Raw genomic sequence first — 18,258 nt, 5'->3', positions numbered from 1 at the left:
ATCTTCTCCACCATTCAATCATGGCTGATCTCTGCCTCCTAACCCCATTTTGCTGCCTTCTCCCCATAACCCTTGACACCCGTTCTAATCAAGAATTTGTCCATCTCTGCCTTAAAAATGTTTGAACTTGGCCTTCACAGCCCTCTGTGGCAATGAGTTCCACAGATTAACTACCCTCTGACGAAAGAAGTTCATCCTCACCTCCTTTCTAAAAGAGCGCCCTTTAATTCTGAGGCCATGACCTCTGGTCTTAGACTCTTCCACCAGTGAGTACAGGCCCAGTGCAGTTTAGTGATACAGTGTGGAAACAGGCATTGAGATCCACTGACTCCACGCCGACCAGCGATCCCCGCACATTAACACTATCCTACACTAGGGACAACTTTTACATTTATACCAAGCCAATTACCTACAAACTTGTACGTCTTTGGAGTGTGGGGGGGAAACAGAAGTTCTCGAAGAAAACCCACGCAGGTCATGGGGAGAATGTACAAACTCTGTTCAGACAGAACCCGTAGTCAGGATCGAACCCGGGCAGCAACTCTACCGCTGCGCCACCCTACCAATCAATGCCTCCAGCACTTTGTGTTTTGCCCAAGATTCCACTGGTGTCTCTGAATAACTCTGAAGAACAACTCCAGGACTGTTTGGAGTCTGTAGACTGGACAATGTTCAAGGACTCGGCAACGGACCTGAACGAATATGCCACAGTCGTTACAGACTTCATAAAGAAATGTGTGGAGGACTGCATCCGTACAAAAACCTTCCGAGTGTTTCCCAATCAGAAACCTTGGATGAACTTTGAGATCCGCACTCTCCTGAAGTCCAGACACAGGGCATTCACCTCCAATGATACAGTGGCCTACATGAAGACCAGATACGACCTTGGTAAGGCCATCAAAAAGGCCAAAAGGGACTTCTGCTCCAAACTGGAGGATGAGACAGATGTTCGGCAGCTGTGGCAGGGTCTGAATGCAATCACCTCCTACAAGGCAGAACCAGGAGGCAGCCTCGAATGCCGGTGTAACATCACTCCCTGACGAGCTCAATGCGTTTTACGCACGCTTTGACAGGGAGAATACTGATGTGCCTTCCCGATCCCCCATTCGCTGTGATGGCATTTCAGTCTCAGTCACAGAGGCCGATGTCAGGAAATCCTTCAGAGGGGTAAACCCCCGAAAAGCACCTGGACCTGATGGTATACCCGGTCGTGTTCTAAAAACCTGTGCGGACCAATTAGCGGGAGTTTTTACGGACATTTTCAATCTCTCACTTCTGAGGTCCCCACCTGCTTTAAAAGGGCATCAATTATACCGGTGCCCAAGAAGAGTAAGGTGATGTGCCTCAATGACTATCGACCAGTGGCACTAACGCCGGTGGTGATGAAGTGCTTTGAGAGGTTGATCATGGAGCAAATCAACTCCTACCTCGACAAAAACCTGGACCCACTGCAGTTCGCGTACCGCCACAACAGATCAACGGTGGATGCGATCTCGCTGGCCCTCCACTCCGCACTGGACCACTTGGACAACAAAAATTCATATGTCAGGCTGTTGTTCATTGATTACAGCTCGGCATTTAACACAATCATCCCCTCCAAACTGGTTACCAAACTCACAGAACTGGGTCTCTGCGCATCCCTCTGCAACTGGATCCTCGACTTCCTCGTCCACAGACTACAGTCTGTTCGTATTGGTGGAAATGTGTCAGCCTCGATAACAATCAGCACGGGAGCACCTCAAGGCTGCGTGCTCAGCCCCCTGCTGTACTCACTCTATACCCATGACTGCGTAGCGAACCACAGTGCGAACTCCATCATCAAGTTCGCTGACGACACCACTATTGTGGGGCGTATCACTGATGGGGATGTCAGAGTACAGAAGAGAGATCGAGCAACTGTTCATATGGTGCCAGCGCAATAACCTGGCCCTCGACACCAGCAAAACCAAGGAACTGATTGTGGACTTTGGAAGTAGTAGGAGGGGGACCCACAGCCCCATTTATATCAACGGGTCGATGGTTGAAAGGGTCAAGAACTTCAAATTCCTGGGCGTGCACATCTCTGAAGATCTTTCCTGGTCCAAGAACACTAACGCAATTATCAAAAAAGCTCATCAGCGCCTCTACTTCCTGAGAAGATTACGGAGAGTCGGATTGTCAAGGAAGACTCTCTCTAACTTCTACAGGTGCACAGTCGAGAGCATGCTGACCGGTTGCATCGTGGCTTGGTTCGGCAATTTGAGCGCCCTGGAGAGGAAAAGACTACAAAAAGTAGTAAACACTGCCCAGTTCATCATCGGCTCTGACCTTCCTTCCATCGAGGGGATTTATCGCAGTCGCTGCCTCAAAAAGGCTGGCAGTATCATCAAAGACCCACACCATCCTGGCCACACACTCATCTCCCTGCTACCTTCAGGTAGAAGGTACAGGAGCCTGAAGACTGCAACAACCAGGTTCAGGAATAGCTACTTCCCCTCAGCCATCAGGCTATTAAACCTGGCTCGGACAAAACTCTGATTATTAACAACCACTTTCTGTTATTTGCACTTTACCAGTTTATTTATTCATGCGTGTCTATATTTATATCATGGTATATGGACACATTTATCTGTTTTGTAGTAAATGCCTACTATTTTCTGTGTGCTTAAGCAAAGCAAGAATTTCATTGTCCTATACAGGGACGCATGACAATAAACTCACTTGAACTTGAAGTCAGACTGAGATAAGACCTTAAGATCATAAGAGATAGGAGTAGAATTAGGCCATTTGGCCCATCGCATCTACTCCGCCCATTCTCAATCATGGCTCTCCCTCCTAACCCCATTCTCCTGCCTTCTGAGAAGCCAGTAGAAGCCATTTTAATAGTTGGAACTATTAAAGAGAACTATGACACAAGGTGCTGTCACCATTCACACAGAGTCTGTTAATTCCATGCACAGTTAACATAGAGTTAACTCCCTGTGCATAAAGGAGTACAGCAGTCTTTAGTGCCCATGGGCTGTAACATAGCTCAAGGTCCAGATTCAATGAGAACTAAGATCCTAGAACTTTAAGGTCATGTTACTCCACTGTCATACAGATATTATCTTTGAGACATCCATATGTACCCTCAATATTGGGAGAATCAAAAGTGTATGCAGCAAATGTTTACTCTACCAAAGGATCTTGATAGTATTGAATACAATTTGGAAAAGCTGCATGTAATCTGTGCTATAATGTGTAGTACTCACCTCTGTGGCCCTGGCATGCAGCGAACGGGGTCAACACTGTAATAAGAGAACATTGATATACATTTTCAGTATTACACCAGTAGCTACGTAAGTTTCATTTCTGCATCCTATAGATTAAACAACAATCTAACCCCAACAAAATTAGGGCGACATGGTAGCGCCAGAGGCCCGAGTTCGATCTCGACTCCGGGTCGACTTTGTACGTTCTCCCCGTGACCGTGTGGATTTTCTCTGAGATCTCCAGTTTCCTCCCTCACTCCAAAGACGTACAGGTTTGTAGGTTAATTGGCTTGGTAAAATTATATAAATGTAAAAAATTGTCCCTAGTGTGTGTAGGATAGTTCTAATGTGAGGGGATCGCTGGTCGGTGTGGACTCGGTGGGAATAAGGGCCTGTTTCCACGCTATATCTCTAGACTAAGTTAAGTTTTTAACCCAGGAGAGATCAGTTGTTCTGTAATGAGAAGATATACAATATCTGAGCACCGGGGTGTTGATAAGGGAAAGTAGAATGCAGGAAACATTGTAACGGAATGAAAAACAAAAAGATGTATTAACGTTATTCTGCAAAAGATAGAGAATAAATTATATTGAAGAATAAGGAGCAGGCAGGAAAACTCAACAAATATCTGTGAAAGTTGACAGGTAACTCCTGGGAATAGTTGAAATCCACTAGGATAGTGAGTGAGAAATTCAAAAGAAAGTAGCAGTAGTCAGTGGTGGACTGGGTCTAAAAATAATGGTTGCCAGGAGACAAAGGGGGCCCACTTCATCAGGGGCCCACTTCATCAGGGGCCCACTTGATATAGGGGCCCACTTCATCAGGGGCCCACTTGATATAGGGGGCCCACTTCATCAGGGGCCTACTTGATATAGGGGGCCCACTTCATCAGGGGCCCACTTGATATAGGGGGCCCACTTCATCAGGGGCCCACTTGATATAGGGGGCCCACTTCATCAGGGGCCCACTTGCCATCGGGCAAGCTGACACCCTGGCCAGTCCCGCCACTGGCAGTAGTTTAGTTTTGGGATACAGCGCAGAAACAGGCCCTTCGGCCCACCGGGTCCGCGCCGACCAGCGATCCACGCACATGAACACCATCCAACACCCACTAGGGAAGATCTCAGAGAAAACCCAAGCAGGTTCACGGGGAGAACGGAAACTTCATACAGACAGCACCCGTAGTCGGGATCGAACCCAGCTACCGCTGCTCTACTCTACCGCTCCGCCACCGCGACCGCCGCAGTAATTACATTTTTTTTTAAAGAAAAGGTGTTAAGAAAGGAACTGGATTGTAATTATCTCAACTATTTAAGAAGGAAAGAGGAGGAATAAAAAAGGAACTATAAACCACTAAACTCAACATTGATTAGCAAGAGAGTGCTGGAATCTATTAAGGAAGTGATAACGGAGCACTTGGAAAATGGCAGGATATGGTGGAATCGGCATGGATTTGTGAATGAAAAAACAAGTTTGATAGGAGTTCTTTAAGGCCGTAACCAGCAAAGAAGATAAAAGAGAAAACAAACATGTTTTTGGTTTGCAGAAGGCCTTCAATAAGATGCCTCACAAGGGTGAATATTTAAAAAAAATTGGATGCACAATAGTTGGGATGTGATAGAATGGCACAAAATGCTGGATTAACTCAGCGGGACAGGCAGCATCTCTCGAGAAAAGGAAGGGCAATGTTGAGCAGGCATGGATTGAGATAGACACAGAGTAGGAATAATATTGTGATTCTGTAAAATAATGGAGTGGTGCAGGAATCATTGCAGGTGCCCCAGCTGATCACAATCGAGATCAATGATTTGGATGGGTAACAGCTCCAAGTCTGCTGAAACATAGAAACATAGAAAATAGGTGCAGGAGTAGGCCATTCGGCCCTTCGAGCCTGCACCGCCATTCAATATGATCATGGCTGATCATCCAACTCAGTATCCTGTACCTGCCTTCTCTCCATACCCCCTGATCCCTTTAGCCACAAGGGCCACATCTAACCCTCTTAAATATAGCCAATGAACTGGCCTCAACTACCTTCTGCGGGAGAGAATTCCAGGGATTCACCACTCTCTCTGTGAAAAATGTTTTCCTCATCTCGGTCCTAAAAGATTTCCCCCTTATCCTTAAACTGTGACCCCTTGTTCTGGACTTCCCCAACATCGGGAACAATCTTCCTGCATCTAGCCTGTCCAACCCCTTAAGAATTTTGTAAGTTTCTATAAGATCCCCCCTCAATCTTCTAAATTCTAGCGAGTACAAACCGAGTCTATCCAGTCTTTCTTCATATGAAAGTCCTGACATCCCAGGAATCAGTCTGGTGAACCTTCTCTGTACTCCCTCTATGGCAAGAATGTCTTTCCTTAGATTAGGAGACCAAAACTGTACGCAATACTCCAGGTGTGGTCTCACCAAGACCCTGTACAACTGCAGTAGAACCTCCCTGCTCCTATACTCAAATCCTTTTGCTATGAATGCTAACATACCATTCGCCTTCTTCACTGCCTGCTGCACCTGCATGCCTACTTTTAATGACTGGTGTACCATGACACCCAGGTCTCGTTACATCTCCCCCTTTCCTAATCGGCCACCATTCAGATAATAATCTACTTTCCTGTTTTTGCCACCAAAGTGAATAACCTCACATTTATCCACATTATACTGCATCTGCCATGCATTTGCCCACTCACCCAGCCTATCCAAGTCACCTTGCAGCCTCCTAGCATCCTCCTCACAGCTAACACTGCCCCCCAGCTTCGTGTCATCTGCAAACTTGGAGATATTGCATTCAATTCCCTCGTCCAAATCATTAATATATATCGTAAATAGCTGGAGTCCCAGAACTGAGCCTTGCGGTACCCCACTGGTCACTGCCTGCCATTGTGAAAAGGACCCGTTTACTCCTACTCTGAAGACACATCATTGGATGGCAATATGCTTTGTGAGGTAGATGCAGGGAGAGTTTTGGAAAATATAGACAATTTTAACATTCAGGTGAAGATATGGAAAATAGAATATAACATGGAAAATATAAGATCATCTGCTTTAGTAGAAACGGTGGAAAGTGGACCATATTTAAAATGGGGGAAGAATATAGTGTGCATAGAGACTTGTGTGTCCTTATCATGAATCCCTGAAAGTTAATATGAAGATACAGCAAACTTAGAAAGGTAACTATACATTAAGCCTTTACTGCCAGAGGATTTGAGTACCAAGACATCTTGGTTCAATTCGACAATGCCCTGGTGAGACCACATCTGAAACATTATTTATGAGCTGATTTTCCTCCCAAGGCAAGATATCCTTGCAGCAGAGATAGAATGTCACCGAGGTTCGCCAGAATGGTGCCTGGAATCGCAAGTTTGTTGTGCAACTAGAGGTTAAACTATGCTGTATAGAATTGGAAAAATGAGATGTGATTTCTGAAAAACATACAAAAGTGCTTTGAAAGGTCAATGTGGAGTACGCAAGTTCCCCTGGCTGTGGAGTCCAGAACCAGGACTTGCAATCTCAAGTTAGGGTCTTAACCCTTCAGCGGAGAGGTGAGAAGAAATGTCTTCACTGAAGGGGTAACAAATCCTCCATACAATAGGGCTGTACAGGCTCTTTAAGATGGGTGTTACTGGATTTTTTCATATCAAGGGAATCACGAGATATTTGGTTTATGCTTGAAAAGGTTGCTGAGATAAAAGAGCGGACATTACCTTTTGAGTGACAGGACGCAAACGAAGGGCTGAACAGCCTCATCCCACTTTTATATCTTTTTCTTACAATTGCAGACAACCATTAATCTTCTTCAATTTATTACACAGTATGTTCTGTGCATCCTACTCAAAATGACTTCACGACAGAGCAATGGCAATATGTGTGGTTAATGCTACTATTTATTCCATTTAGTATCGTTTTGCAAGGACCTTAGTGAACTGTTGTTTTACTTCCATCTCTATTAAAAACATTTAGGTGATTAACACAAAGTTTCAATTATAACTGTCATTTTTTTTATCGTGAAATTAATTTCCGTGCCGTTAACTACATAAAATGCTTTAACAGATATTCGGGGAAAGTTCAACTGTTATTGTGGATTGTCCGTGCAAGTTCAACTCGCTGACAAAATACCCTGCAGTGAATGGTTCTGAAGACAAAGATCTACTTTTTTCACAGTTTGCATTCGTATATCTAATGTGTTGGCCTTAAATTGTTTATAAACCAGTTGCTTTAGTTGGAGGCATCTTAAATGTATTTAAATGCCTGAGAATTGCAATAGAGCCTTATCACACTTCAAAATAAGTCAATGCCTCCAGCATGACAACAAACTGAATTTCAAAACCAATGACAATAAACTATACGAATTGAGTGGAGCAACTGGTGTTAGGATGAATTACTAGAACAAATAAATATATGATAGAGCATTTCTACACAACTCTTCAGTTAAGATGAGCTTCAAGGTTGTGTAAAGAATTACTTATCAATCAATACGCAGAATTATCCTCGTCTTTGGAAAACGGTAACTCACCAAACAGAACTTGTAGATGGAAGACGACAAACATTTTCTTCTTTGATGCAACTGGTTGTTAGCGAACGAACACCAAGTGTAGATCGAGAGCAAAGTCAAATTAGTTCTTTCGTTCTTCGTCAAAAACTGCAGAGACAATTGAAGAGTTTTTTTTCCCTCTTGCGCTGGCAGCTGTCTGCAAGATCCACACCCGGGACTGGGATTGCTAGCACGCACTCAGAGCAGTGATAGCTGTGCGAGTCTGATAATAAAACGGAAACGAGGAAGGCCAAGGACATCCTGCCCTGTAAATGTTCACCACCAACTCACCAGTCTTTCTTTACAGCACAATTGTAATTTCTAAAGCAAATTTGAATGAGAGGATACAGCAAAGCACGTCTTCCATTTAGGGCACAATTCTGGTTGATTTTAAAACTAATTACTGAACCCCAGGGAGTGTTTGTTCTACTGCCATTCCTCTCTCCCCACAGGAAATAAACATTTCAATTCAAGTAGGAATTTACTTACATTTGCATGCTTATAAACCGCATTCTTAGACAGCGCTGCTCAATAAAGAAAACAGCAGGCTTCTTTAACCCAGATTGATTAAGTTTAAATAAATAACTTAAAAGGACAGAACTTGCTGTTGCATTGGAAACTACCTATAAAGATGTTTTAATTTAAATTACCACTAGTAACAGGAAGTGTACAGCTGAGAAAGCTGTGGATAGGTTTCCTTTTGGATATCCAAAATCAAATTGGCATTTAATTCTAAAATGTGGACACCAAATCAGCATGTATCCTCCAATTACTCAAAGATGGCACTTGGCAAAATTCATGAAAAAGTGGCTGGTTGTGTATGTTATTCAATAATAACTGCCTGCTAATGCAAGAGTATTTACACTGATTGGTATATACCAAATGTACCCTTAAGTCAGTTTAAATACGCAATTCATCTGCCGTTGTATAAAACCAAACTATTGCAATGGTGGAGACGCAAAAGACTGCAGATTCTGGAATCTGGAGCAACAACCAAACTGATGGAGGAACTTGTGTCGGAAAGAACTGCAGAAGCTGGTTTAAAATCGAAGGTAGACACAAAATGCTGGAGTAACTCAGCGGGACAGGCAGCATCTCTGGAGAGAAGGAATGGGCGACGTTTCGGGTCTAGACCAGAAAGTCGAGACCCAAAACCTGCTGGAGGAACTTAGCAGGTCAAGCAACATCCGTGAAGGGAAATGGACAGTCAATCATTTGGGTCAAGTCAAGTTTATTGTCATATGCACAAGCACAGTGAGGTACAGGTACAATGAAAGTCTTGCTTGCAGAAGCATCACAGGCGCAATAAATTCAGACATACAAACGCATAAATTATAGATACATTTTACTGTTACAAGACAGTGAGAATTAAAAGTGTGCAGAAAAAAAACAAGATATTAGGGCAAAACACAAAACAGTTCATGCAAGAGGTGGCATGTAATATTCTGTGACTGGGGTAGGATTGAGGTTGTGTGGGTTGATTTTAAAAACCTGATAGTTGCAGGAAAGTGGCTGTTCCTGAATCTGGTGATTTGGGACTTCGGGCTTCTGTACTTCTAGAGAGCTGAGGGCAATGGTGGGGTTATTGATTATCAATATGGTCTACTTGAATTAGTGCCTTCCATAGATGCTTTTGAAGGTGGGGAGGGCACTGTGATGGCCCATCCTTCTCTACAGCCGTTTGCGTACCCGAACGGAAATGTCAACTAGGAGATGACGAGAATGTGAAGAGAATGAAATTATCGGAGTCATATAGTAGTGTAAAATGGTGGTGATAGTCAGCATGGACTTGATGGGCTGAAGGTCCGGTAATGCTGTATCTCACTGATTGGAAATGGGTTGTGGAAAAGAAAGACACAGAATTGTAAAATTCTTTATAAATGGAGAGGCACGTAGGCACATAAGCTTTTTCCAGTGCTTTTTGTATACAAAACGTTGTGGTCAGATGATTCATAAATGTAGTGTCTCATAGCCAGAAACAAAATAAGGATGTTAAACATTTAGAGCCATGCTACACCATACTGATGTGACTGAATTGGAATTTACTAATTTATAATGTATAATTACAATTATGGATAATTTATGACGACTAATTCACCTAATAATCTGCACGTCTTTGGACTACAGCTTTTACAAAACTATAATGCTGTTTTTTGCGGTGTGGCCTAACTTAAACATATCATGGGCAGGGCCACAATGAAATCCTCAGGGAATTGGATATAAATAGCAACATATTTTAAAAAGCACGCATTCTCCCACTCATTATTACTAGGGTTTTTCAAATGATTTCTTCCGTATGTTGCCACTTAATCACCATCAACATAGCTCTCAAGGCATTAATATCTCATACACTTCTGCGATACTGACATCCAATCCACTCATTTACCATTTGATATAATCATTTAAGGTTATTTCAGATTTTGAACATTGCGAGTACTTTGGATTTTTTGTTTGTCATTTGATCCTTCTTTTGACAGGTTGAGTCAATTTGTTAGTTAACTGCTTAAAGGGTAATACTTAAATGTATAAACTACCAAGAAAAACTTTTCCAACTTCGATGTAAACCAGCATCTGCAGTTTCTTCCTACACAATTTTATGAATTGTGTAAGAAATAAGCTGTAGCATTCTCTCATGGATTGATGCCAAAACTATTTTTTCCACTGTGATTTTGAACAGGAAAAAATGTTAAGGTAGAAGGCCGAAAAGCAAAATCCTTTGAAAACAGCATCCTGTAAAAACAGACAGAATGACGAGAGGGGATTATTGACCTCTACAATCACGCTAGTGGTCCCTAGAATTTGGTGATGTTTTCAAGGCTTTACATGCACAGTAATTGACCCAATGTATTGCGCTCCTCCTCTCCCTCCTTACCAGTATAAATAAATTACCTTCTGATAAGAGTCATCATTTTATTTTGAAAACCCACCATGTTCTAGTATCCATAACTCCATAACTGAATGTTTGTGTCTGCAAATGATTTTTATTTCATTAAAGTTCCTAGTCAGTAGAAAAACCACTGTTAAAAAGAACTGTTGAAAATTCAAGTAATTCAAATCGGTGGTAAAGATGCACGGAGAAGATGCAAATAGCAATGTAAATCTATATTGCTAAGTCTAATCTTGATCACTTCCTGTTGTTCTGTATATTGGTTTTAGAAAAAAAGCTGCCACTTACAGCTGTGATTTTTGGCCATCTTCCTCACAGTCCCCCTCCGCTGCTCATGACAAGAGGATTTCTCCCATCGATTAAAAATAAAAGTGTTATTAGTGTTTAAAAAATGTTGAAATTCTCTCTCCTGAAGGCCACACCCCTTCCGGAGGGACTATAAAACCCGGAGGTGTTGAGTGCCTGTCAGTCTCTGCAAGATGGAGGAGCGAGAGGGTCACATCTCTCAGTCTGAGATGTGAATAACACTGAACACATGTCTACTAAACTGTGAGTGGTTTTACTGACCTGTCAGTGCCCTTAATGTGGTTTGAAAATATAGTTTGGAAATGCTAAAGCTGTGTTGCCTTTGATTTGGAAATGCTAAAGTTGTGTTGCCTGATTAAAGTTGCCTTCTATGTAATTAAAAGTCTAATCTTGACCACTTCCTGTTTGCGCTTTACATTGATTTTAGAAAAAACGCTACCACGTATGGCTGTGATTTTTGGCCATCTTACTCAGAGTCCCCCTCCGCTCATCAGGTGCCGAGGATTTTTCCCATCGATGAAAAATAAGAGTCATCAGTATTTTAAAATGTTGAGATTCTCTCTCCTGTCAATCACGCTATGAAGACCACGCCCCTTCTGGTGGGAGGGATTATAAAACCAAGAAGTGTGGGCATGGCTCAGTCTCAGCAAGATGGAAGAGGGAGAGGTCACGACTCGCTGTCTTTAGTGGTCTTGCACCCTGCTTGAAAAGGTAAGAAACCACAGTTGAATTTGGTGGCCTTGCACCCTTCTTGAAATGGAATTTCAAGGAATAGCCGTGAGTCAACTGCCAGCCCACCAGCCGTGAGAGTGAGCTGCCAGCACAACACGCTTGAGTGATTGAGCAGCCAGCCCACATTTGTACAATTAAATGCTTTTGCTAAATCTGGAATAAAACTTGCAGAACACCACCGCTAGACAGGGTGCAATGTTTTATCTGCTTGGTTGCAATTTTTGATGGAAATTGGTTGAGAGCTTATCATGTCCCATCTACACTAGTCCCACCTGCCTGCGTTTGGGCCATACCGCTCTAAACCTATGCTATCCATGTACCTGTCTAAATGTTTAAACGTTGCAATAATGCCTGCCTCAATTACCTCCTCTGGCAACTCCTTCCATACACGCACCAGTTTGTGTAAACAAATTACCCCTCAGGTTCCTATTAAATCTTTTCCCACTCACTCACCTAAATTCCACTGCTCTGGGCAAGAGACTGTGCATTTAGCCGATCTATTCCTCTCATGATTTTGTACAAATCCATAAGATCACCTTTGCCTGTGAAGATTGAGCCACAGTATTAAATTAAATTATTATTTTTTTGTTTATTATATACTGTGTATTATGTTTACAGGCCTGTTAAGCTGCTGCAAGTAAGAATTTAATTGTTCCAATATCAGTAGATGACACTCTTGACTCTTGAAATTTCCTTGGGAGATTTAATAGATAGTGCTCATCTTATAGCAGAGAAGGTATGGTCTGTAAGCAGTTTATTTAATAGTGAATTTCCTCATTCCGCTGACTGGATAGCAGACAGTAAAAAAAGCTTGACTGTACCTCGGTACAACTGACAATAAACTAAACTACCTAGTTTACACTGAACAATAAGGATGCAGACTCTCAATTTAGGATTGTTTATTTAGAAATGAAAATTACAGTTGTAATATGATTGACAATTTGTATCAAATAAAGTGCAACTATACAGTTGGGCTGTTCTCTTCCAGCAAGTCCCTAACTGTATGTTCATCCACCAGCTATATCACCAAGTTTTCTTGTTCCGTAAAGTGAAATCCTATCATGCACATTACGTTTGGGATTCTGGAGGCACATATTTGAAAAAAAATTACCCTTTCAAGTGACAGAAAGGTGAGACAATCTCATTACCAATGTTACACAAGTAGAGCAAACCAGATGTTAAATTTACAGCTGTATGTTTGAACCTTACTGATTTTGCATATTTAGAAGCATGGGTTGATAATGCTAGTTGAACATCAGGGCATTGGAAAACAAACCCATTTGAGAATTGCGTTGAGAGGTCAGGATTCTATTAAACTATAAATCTGCCCAAATCCCATCCCGACATCCTTGCCAAAGCATTACTTTTTAAACATTTTTAAATTTGTAAAGCAAATTCATTCAGCATTATTAAAAGCAGGAATGCAGAGATTTTGCCAAATGTTTTAACCTGTCAGAAAGGGCTTTAAAAATGTCCCAGCGAATCAGATCAAAACAGCAGCATCTTTTAATAATGCACACATTCTCCCAGTTAAGCAGGAGACTTTGTCAATGCAGTGCCTACCAGCAACATATCATTCAGTGCACTCATCCTCCCATTCACGTCCAGGATATTGACATCCAAACCACTCACTTAGAGGCATTTAATGTTTTTATTTCAGAGATTGAGTATTCACAGTATTTTTCTTCTTGTTTACTGTTTAATCCTTTCAATCACATGATATATTGACTCAATTTGTTCCTTAACTGCCAGTATACCAACACTCAAATCTATTTGACAGAGTTAAAAAAATACCCGTTTTATAAATATGGTTTTAAAGATAAGCCACAACATTCCATATTGTCTCGTGGCTAAGAGATTAATCCTAAAACAGCAATTTTTCTGTTGTGGTTTGAAACAAAAGGGCAATTAAGGGCTGAGAAGCAAAAGTCCTTTCAATAAATAGCACACTATAAAGAATCAGTATGATCAATGAGAATTATTCTCGGCAATCATAATGCTGAACCCTGGGATTTGGCTGATTTTGCAGTTGTAATCCCTTCTGTCAACCCTCACCCTAGTCTCCTGTGTCCTGCAGTTCTGTCCTCATTCCCCCTTCCCCCCCAGACACAAAGATCCCCTTAGATGCACCTAGTCTCGTCCTGAGTAGGTGAATCGAGTATCAGAGGACATAGATTTAAGGTGAAGGGGAAACGATTTAATAGGAATCCAAAGGGTGGCAGCTGCAAGGAACAAGCTGCCAGATGAGGTAGTTGAGGCTGGGTTTAAGAAACAATTAGACAGGTACATGGATAGGACAGGTATGGAGGGTTATGGACCAAACGCAGGCAGGTGGGACTAGTGCAGCTGGGACATGTTGGCCAGTGTGGGCAAGTTGGGCCAAAGGGCCTTTTCCACGCTATATCACTCTATCCTGATGTTTCACCCCACCAGCCTCTGCATCCAATACATCACCCTCCTCCTCCATCTTCCCATCTCCATTCCTGTCCGCCTTCCTCAGAGACCGCTCCCTCCGCAACATCTTGGTTCACTCATCCCATCCCACCCAAACTACTTTGGATTACAACCTTCTCTGTATGAAAATTATCATTAGTATTATGTTAAAGTTTCTGCTTATTAGCAAGTGCCTTGCTCAGCTTGAAGAAACAGACACAATCCGTATTGTTTGCAGCCCAATTTGCGACATTGTTTGCGATTTGGGTATCACAGCGAATGGTTTAAGACAGAACCAAGGATTTACATGGCAAGGCAGATAAATTGCTGTTAAATGATCAACCCATCAATAGCTTAGCCTGAAACATCACAGTAAACCATAACAAAACATATTAGAGATTTCTAACAATGAGCAAGATTAGTAAAACTAGAAAAGCGATCAATCACTAGAAAAATCCCTGTGTAAAAATGGTGGTTTTTGAAAATTCTATAAGTAGTCCAAATGTGTAACAAAATAAACAAAGACATACAAATGGTATTGTAAAATTGAAATATATATTAGTGCAAATATACTTGAGATTTATCTTTTATTTTCAAAATTTAAAAAGTAACCTTTCAGAGCACCGTGAGGATTGGAGACAGGTTTTCTGCTTTATCTGCTCTGATGCCATTACTGATAAAAATTGGTTGAGTTTGTGTTCTGTAGATGGAACTCCAATTTCATAAGTAATGCCATCTGACACAAGCTGTTTGTTGTATTTACAAAAGCTACTTTGGCACTCAGCTATAATTTCAGTGCGTAAGTTTAAGTTGTTGGACCGTGTCCTAAGATCCCAACAAAAGCAGCAAGCAATTTATCAGGAACTCACTCACCAGGTTTGGTGAGAGATATTATTACACTACCTCATATGTTGAAACAGTACTTTTACTGTTGCAGGTATAGATTTTCTGCTCAAGTTATTCTTGTTCTTGGGCACAACACATGCTGACTGCATTGAAAACTTGTGGAACGTCACTGGCTCCCAACTTTTTTTTGTACATTTTTCAACAAATACTGTTTAACATTAACTGGAGATGTTTTAAATTTTGAGTGGGTGCAAAATTCGCAGAAATAGTATGTTGTTCACCCTGGTCTTGTGTTCTTACTGCAGGAAAACCAGGGAGAGGCTGTATGCCACTGACTCAAGAGTACGTGGCTTGAAAATAACATGCAGAGTTCCCTCTGGAAAGACAGTGGAAGAACAATTGTTTTAAGTCATTGATACACTTTCTATATTGCTGTTAGTACTGGGTGCATAGGAACCAGCATTTCTATTGACAGTGAGGATGCCCTAATCACACATTGTCAACATTTTTCACCCAAAGTTAAGAGGAACACTATTTCCCCCAATTCTTCCCAATTTATACTGTTTAAAAATTATTCCTTGGAACATTTTACTATACATCATACAGAATATTTAGTCCCCAAATGTCACATGATTTTAAAACTGTATCCTACTAGTTTTAAAATGTAATAGCCCGCTGATATGCTAACAGCCTGATTATCTGTATTTACAGATCGATACCAATTTCAGGTGGCAAGGTGGACCGGACATGTAAAAATCACGTTCTGGTCAAATGGTCGGCAGAGTCCGTCTCTCCAGTATTGGCGTCAGGGTTTGCAGAAATCTGCTATTGATTCTGCTCCTTCCCCAAAATGGAATTTGTATGGGGAAGGAGGGGAAAAAGATTAAAGATGTAAACATTGACCGTCACAATTCCCTGATTAGACTTTCTTCTTTCTTCTGCCTTTTGCACAACCTTTGCCATACCAACCACCTGAGACAGTGGAGCCCACACTTCCTGGGTTGTCCTTAGTTAGTAGTTTACGGCTGTGACTGTCTTCTTCGCCTGGCCTCAGTTGAGTAGCTAGACTAAAAATAGGATCTTTTGACCTGCAAGAGAATCAGGCATCAGAGTGAAAATTATTTTTAGGTATTAATCAACAACCATCCCACAGTTTATTAATGAAATCATCCCATCCCATAACTTCACCTATCCATGTTCTGTTGAGATTCTGCCTGACCCGCTGAGTTACTCCTGCACTTTGTGTCTTTGTCCCAACTACACGTATAGTACAATAAATTATAATGGCACCCAATTACATTAAATCCAAAAAACCCTTCAGTTTGTACAGATTTTAAAAAGTAATCGCAAATCCAAAAGGAGATGAGGATAACTATAGGAGGGGTTTAGAGAGGCAATTCCAAAACCAGGACCTTGATAGCCAAATCCATTGCTGCTGTAGCTGAGATAAAGATGGCACACAAGAAATCAGAGTTGGTTGAAACAGATCAGAGGATTATAAGTCTGAAGGAAGTGAAAGATCAAGAGAGGCAATGGATTTAAACTCAAGGATGGTATATTTAAATAATGCCACAGCCATGGAGGCCACAGCAGTGACGAGTGAACGGGACTTGGAGGATGACGGGATATAGGCAGTGCTTTGCATGAGCTAATGTTCATTGAAGCTGCAACACAACACAGCAGCTGACAAAGCCCAGATGAGGGTTTCAGTCACAGATGAGCTGTGGGAGGATGGATGATGGGCAATTATTGTAGAAGTGGGTTGTCGTAGTGATGGAGAGGATCAACAGTTGAAAGCTCAATCCAGAGTTAATTTGATTGCGGCAAGAGGAATGGAATTAGTGGCAAGGTAACAAAATGTGTGTCAAAGGAAGAAAATATTGATAAAGGTGAAGTTAGCTAGAGATATCATGTAGACGTGGAAGCCAAAAATACATCCTGGAGAATTTTAGTCTGTATATGGCACTTGGTAAGAATAGAGCCCATTGATAGTGCTGGTTATAACTGGAAAGGTGACAGTGACAAATTGACAACAAACTCATAACAAAGGACAGTTGTAGGAGGATTGTGGTTGACGGTGGCAAGGTCTGTTGTGAAGTGATTTTGCTAATTTCAAATATTATAGAAAGATCGTTAAGAGATTCCAGAGCTGAAGTATTAGAGAAAGGGAAGTTTGGAGATGAGGGAGTAATGTGCAAGTACAAAATACTTGCAGGTAGTATGAAGACAAAGGGCACTTAATCAGCTCTCCCAGATGAGGCAGAGGTTCACCTGCATCTGTTCCAACCTAGTCTACTGCAGTAGGCATCAGCAATGTGGCCTTCTCTACGATGAAGCAAGGCGTAGACTACACAACCTTTTTGCACAGCACCTGTGCTGTTTCACATCTAAGCTTTTGGTTACATGGCAGTTTAATTTTTCTCTACACTTACACATGAACCTGTCTGTCCTCAGCCATTGATATGGAAAGACAAAAAATTGGAACAACATATTCCACTTGGGAAACTTATTGCAACCATTGCATGACCATTGACTTTTCCATTTTCAGATAACCTATCTTCTCCCACATCCACTCACTGTCCATCTAGTTTTCTTCTGCCTTTGTCCATCTTTCCAATTCTCTCTTCCATCTGGTTCTATCTACCCATCACATCCTTATCTAGTTCTATCTATCACCTACCACCCATGTCCCACCTTCCCCCATATAGTTCCAGCTCTCCAACTGGTTCCACCTATCAGCGTATCCCATATCCATCATAGTGTCCTGATGCAGGGTCTCAACCAGAAATGAGTTCCTCCAGCGTTGTTGTTTTTTGTACTCGAGAGTGGTGTTTATTTTGAGGATTGGGGCTATGTCACCATTTTTGAAAGAGAGCACAACAGTGAGAGGAAACTACTTACTATATCATCTAGCAAAGAAGCCATGAAAACTGGGTGGTCAGCGATTTAGTGGGAATGTTGGAGGTTGGCAAGTTCATCAAGCATGACCTAAAGGCACATGTCAGAAAGGAAAGAAATGAGGGAAGTATGGAGTTGTGCCAGGATGAGGATTGGTTTGATGGGCAAAGGAGAAGACGCAGCAGAGGTAATTCCTTGCTCCTTGACTTTGGAGATAAAGGGATGGATTTTTAGGATATTGGAGGAAAGATGAAAGAGCTTTGATTTGTTTACCAGGATGATCCAGTGAATTATTCTGATAGAGAAGCAGACATATGATCATACTTCATGTGATTCAATCATTCCATGGACTGATGTAGTGAGGACAAACTATTCTGGAGAAAGTGATCTAGAGAGAT

At 41.8% G+C, this 18,258-nt stretch overlaps 2 protein-coding genes across 4 annotated transcripts in view; both read right to left on the bottom strand.

The window, feature by feature from the left end:
- Nucleotides 1-8,105, bottom strand: part of LOC116987967 — a 32,252-nt gene extending 24,147 nt beyond the window's left edge. Inside the window, exons 1-2 of one of the 3 annotated variants that reach the window (XM_033044328.1) lie at nt 7,741-8,105; nt 3,231-3,266 (exon numbers count right to left, since the gene is read on the bottom strand). In XM_033044328.1, coding sequence (XP_032900219.1) covers nt 3,231-3,266; nt 7,741-7,774 — 70 coding nt within the window. In that variant the 5' untranslated portion in view covers nt 7,775-8,105. The remainder of the gene's footprint in view (nt 1-3,230; nt 3,267-7,740) is intronic. The other 2 variants (XM_033044326.1, XM_033044327.1) reach the window with 2 other exon arrangements.
- A 4,460-nt stretch (nt 8,106-12,565) lies between these two features.
- sirt7 (sirtuin 7) overlaps nt 12,566-18,258 on the bottom strand; it is a 33,003-nt gene continuing 27,310 nt past the window's right edge. The window contains exon 10 of the mRNA XM_033044325.1: nt 12,566-16,050. Within this exon, the coding sequence (XP_032900216.1) occupies nt 15,882-16,050 (169 nt within the window). The 3' untranslated portion in view covers nt 12,566-15,881. The remainder of the gene's footprint in view (nt 16,051-18,258) is intronic.

This window comes from Amblyraja radiata, chromosome 26 (assembly GCF_010909765.2).
Source record: "Amblyraja radiata isolate CabotCenter1 chromosome 26, sAmbRad1.1.pri, whole genome shotgun sequence".
NCBI lineage: Eukaryota > Metazoa > Chordata > Chondrichthyes > Rajiformes > Rajidae > Amblyraja > Amblyraja radiata.
The sequence above is the reverse complement of the archived record's forward strand: the minus strand, read 5'-3'. Positions and strand labels throughout refer to the sequence as shown.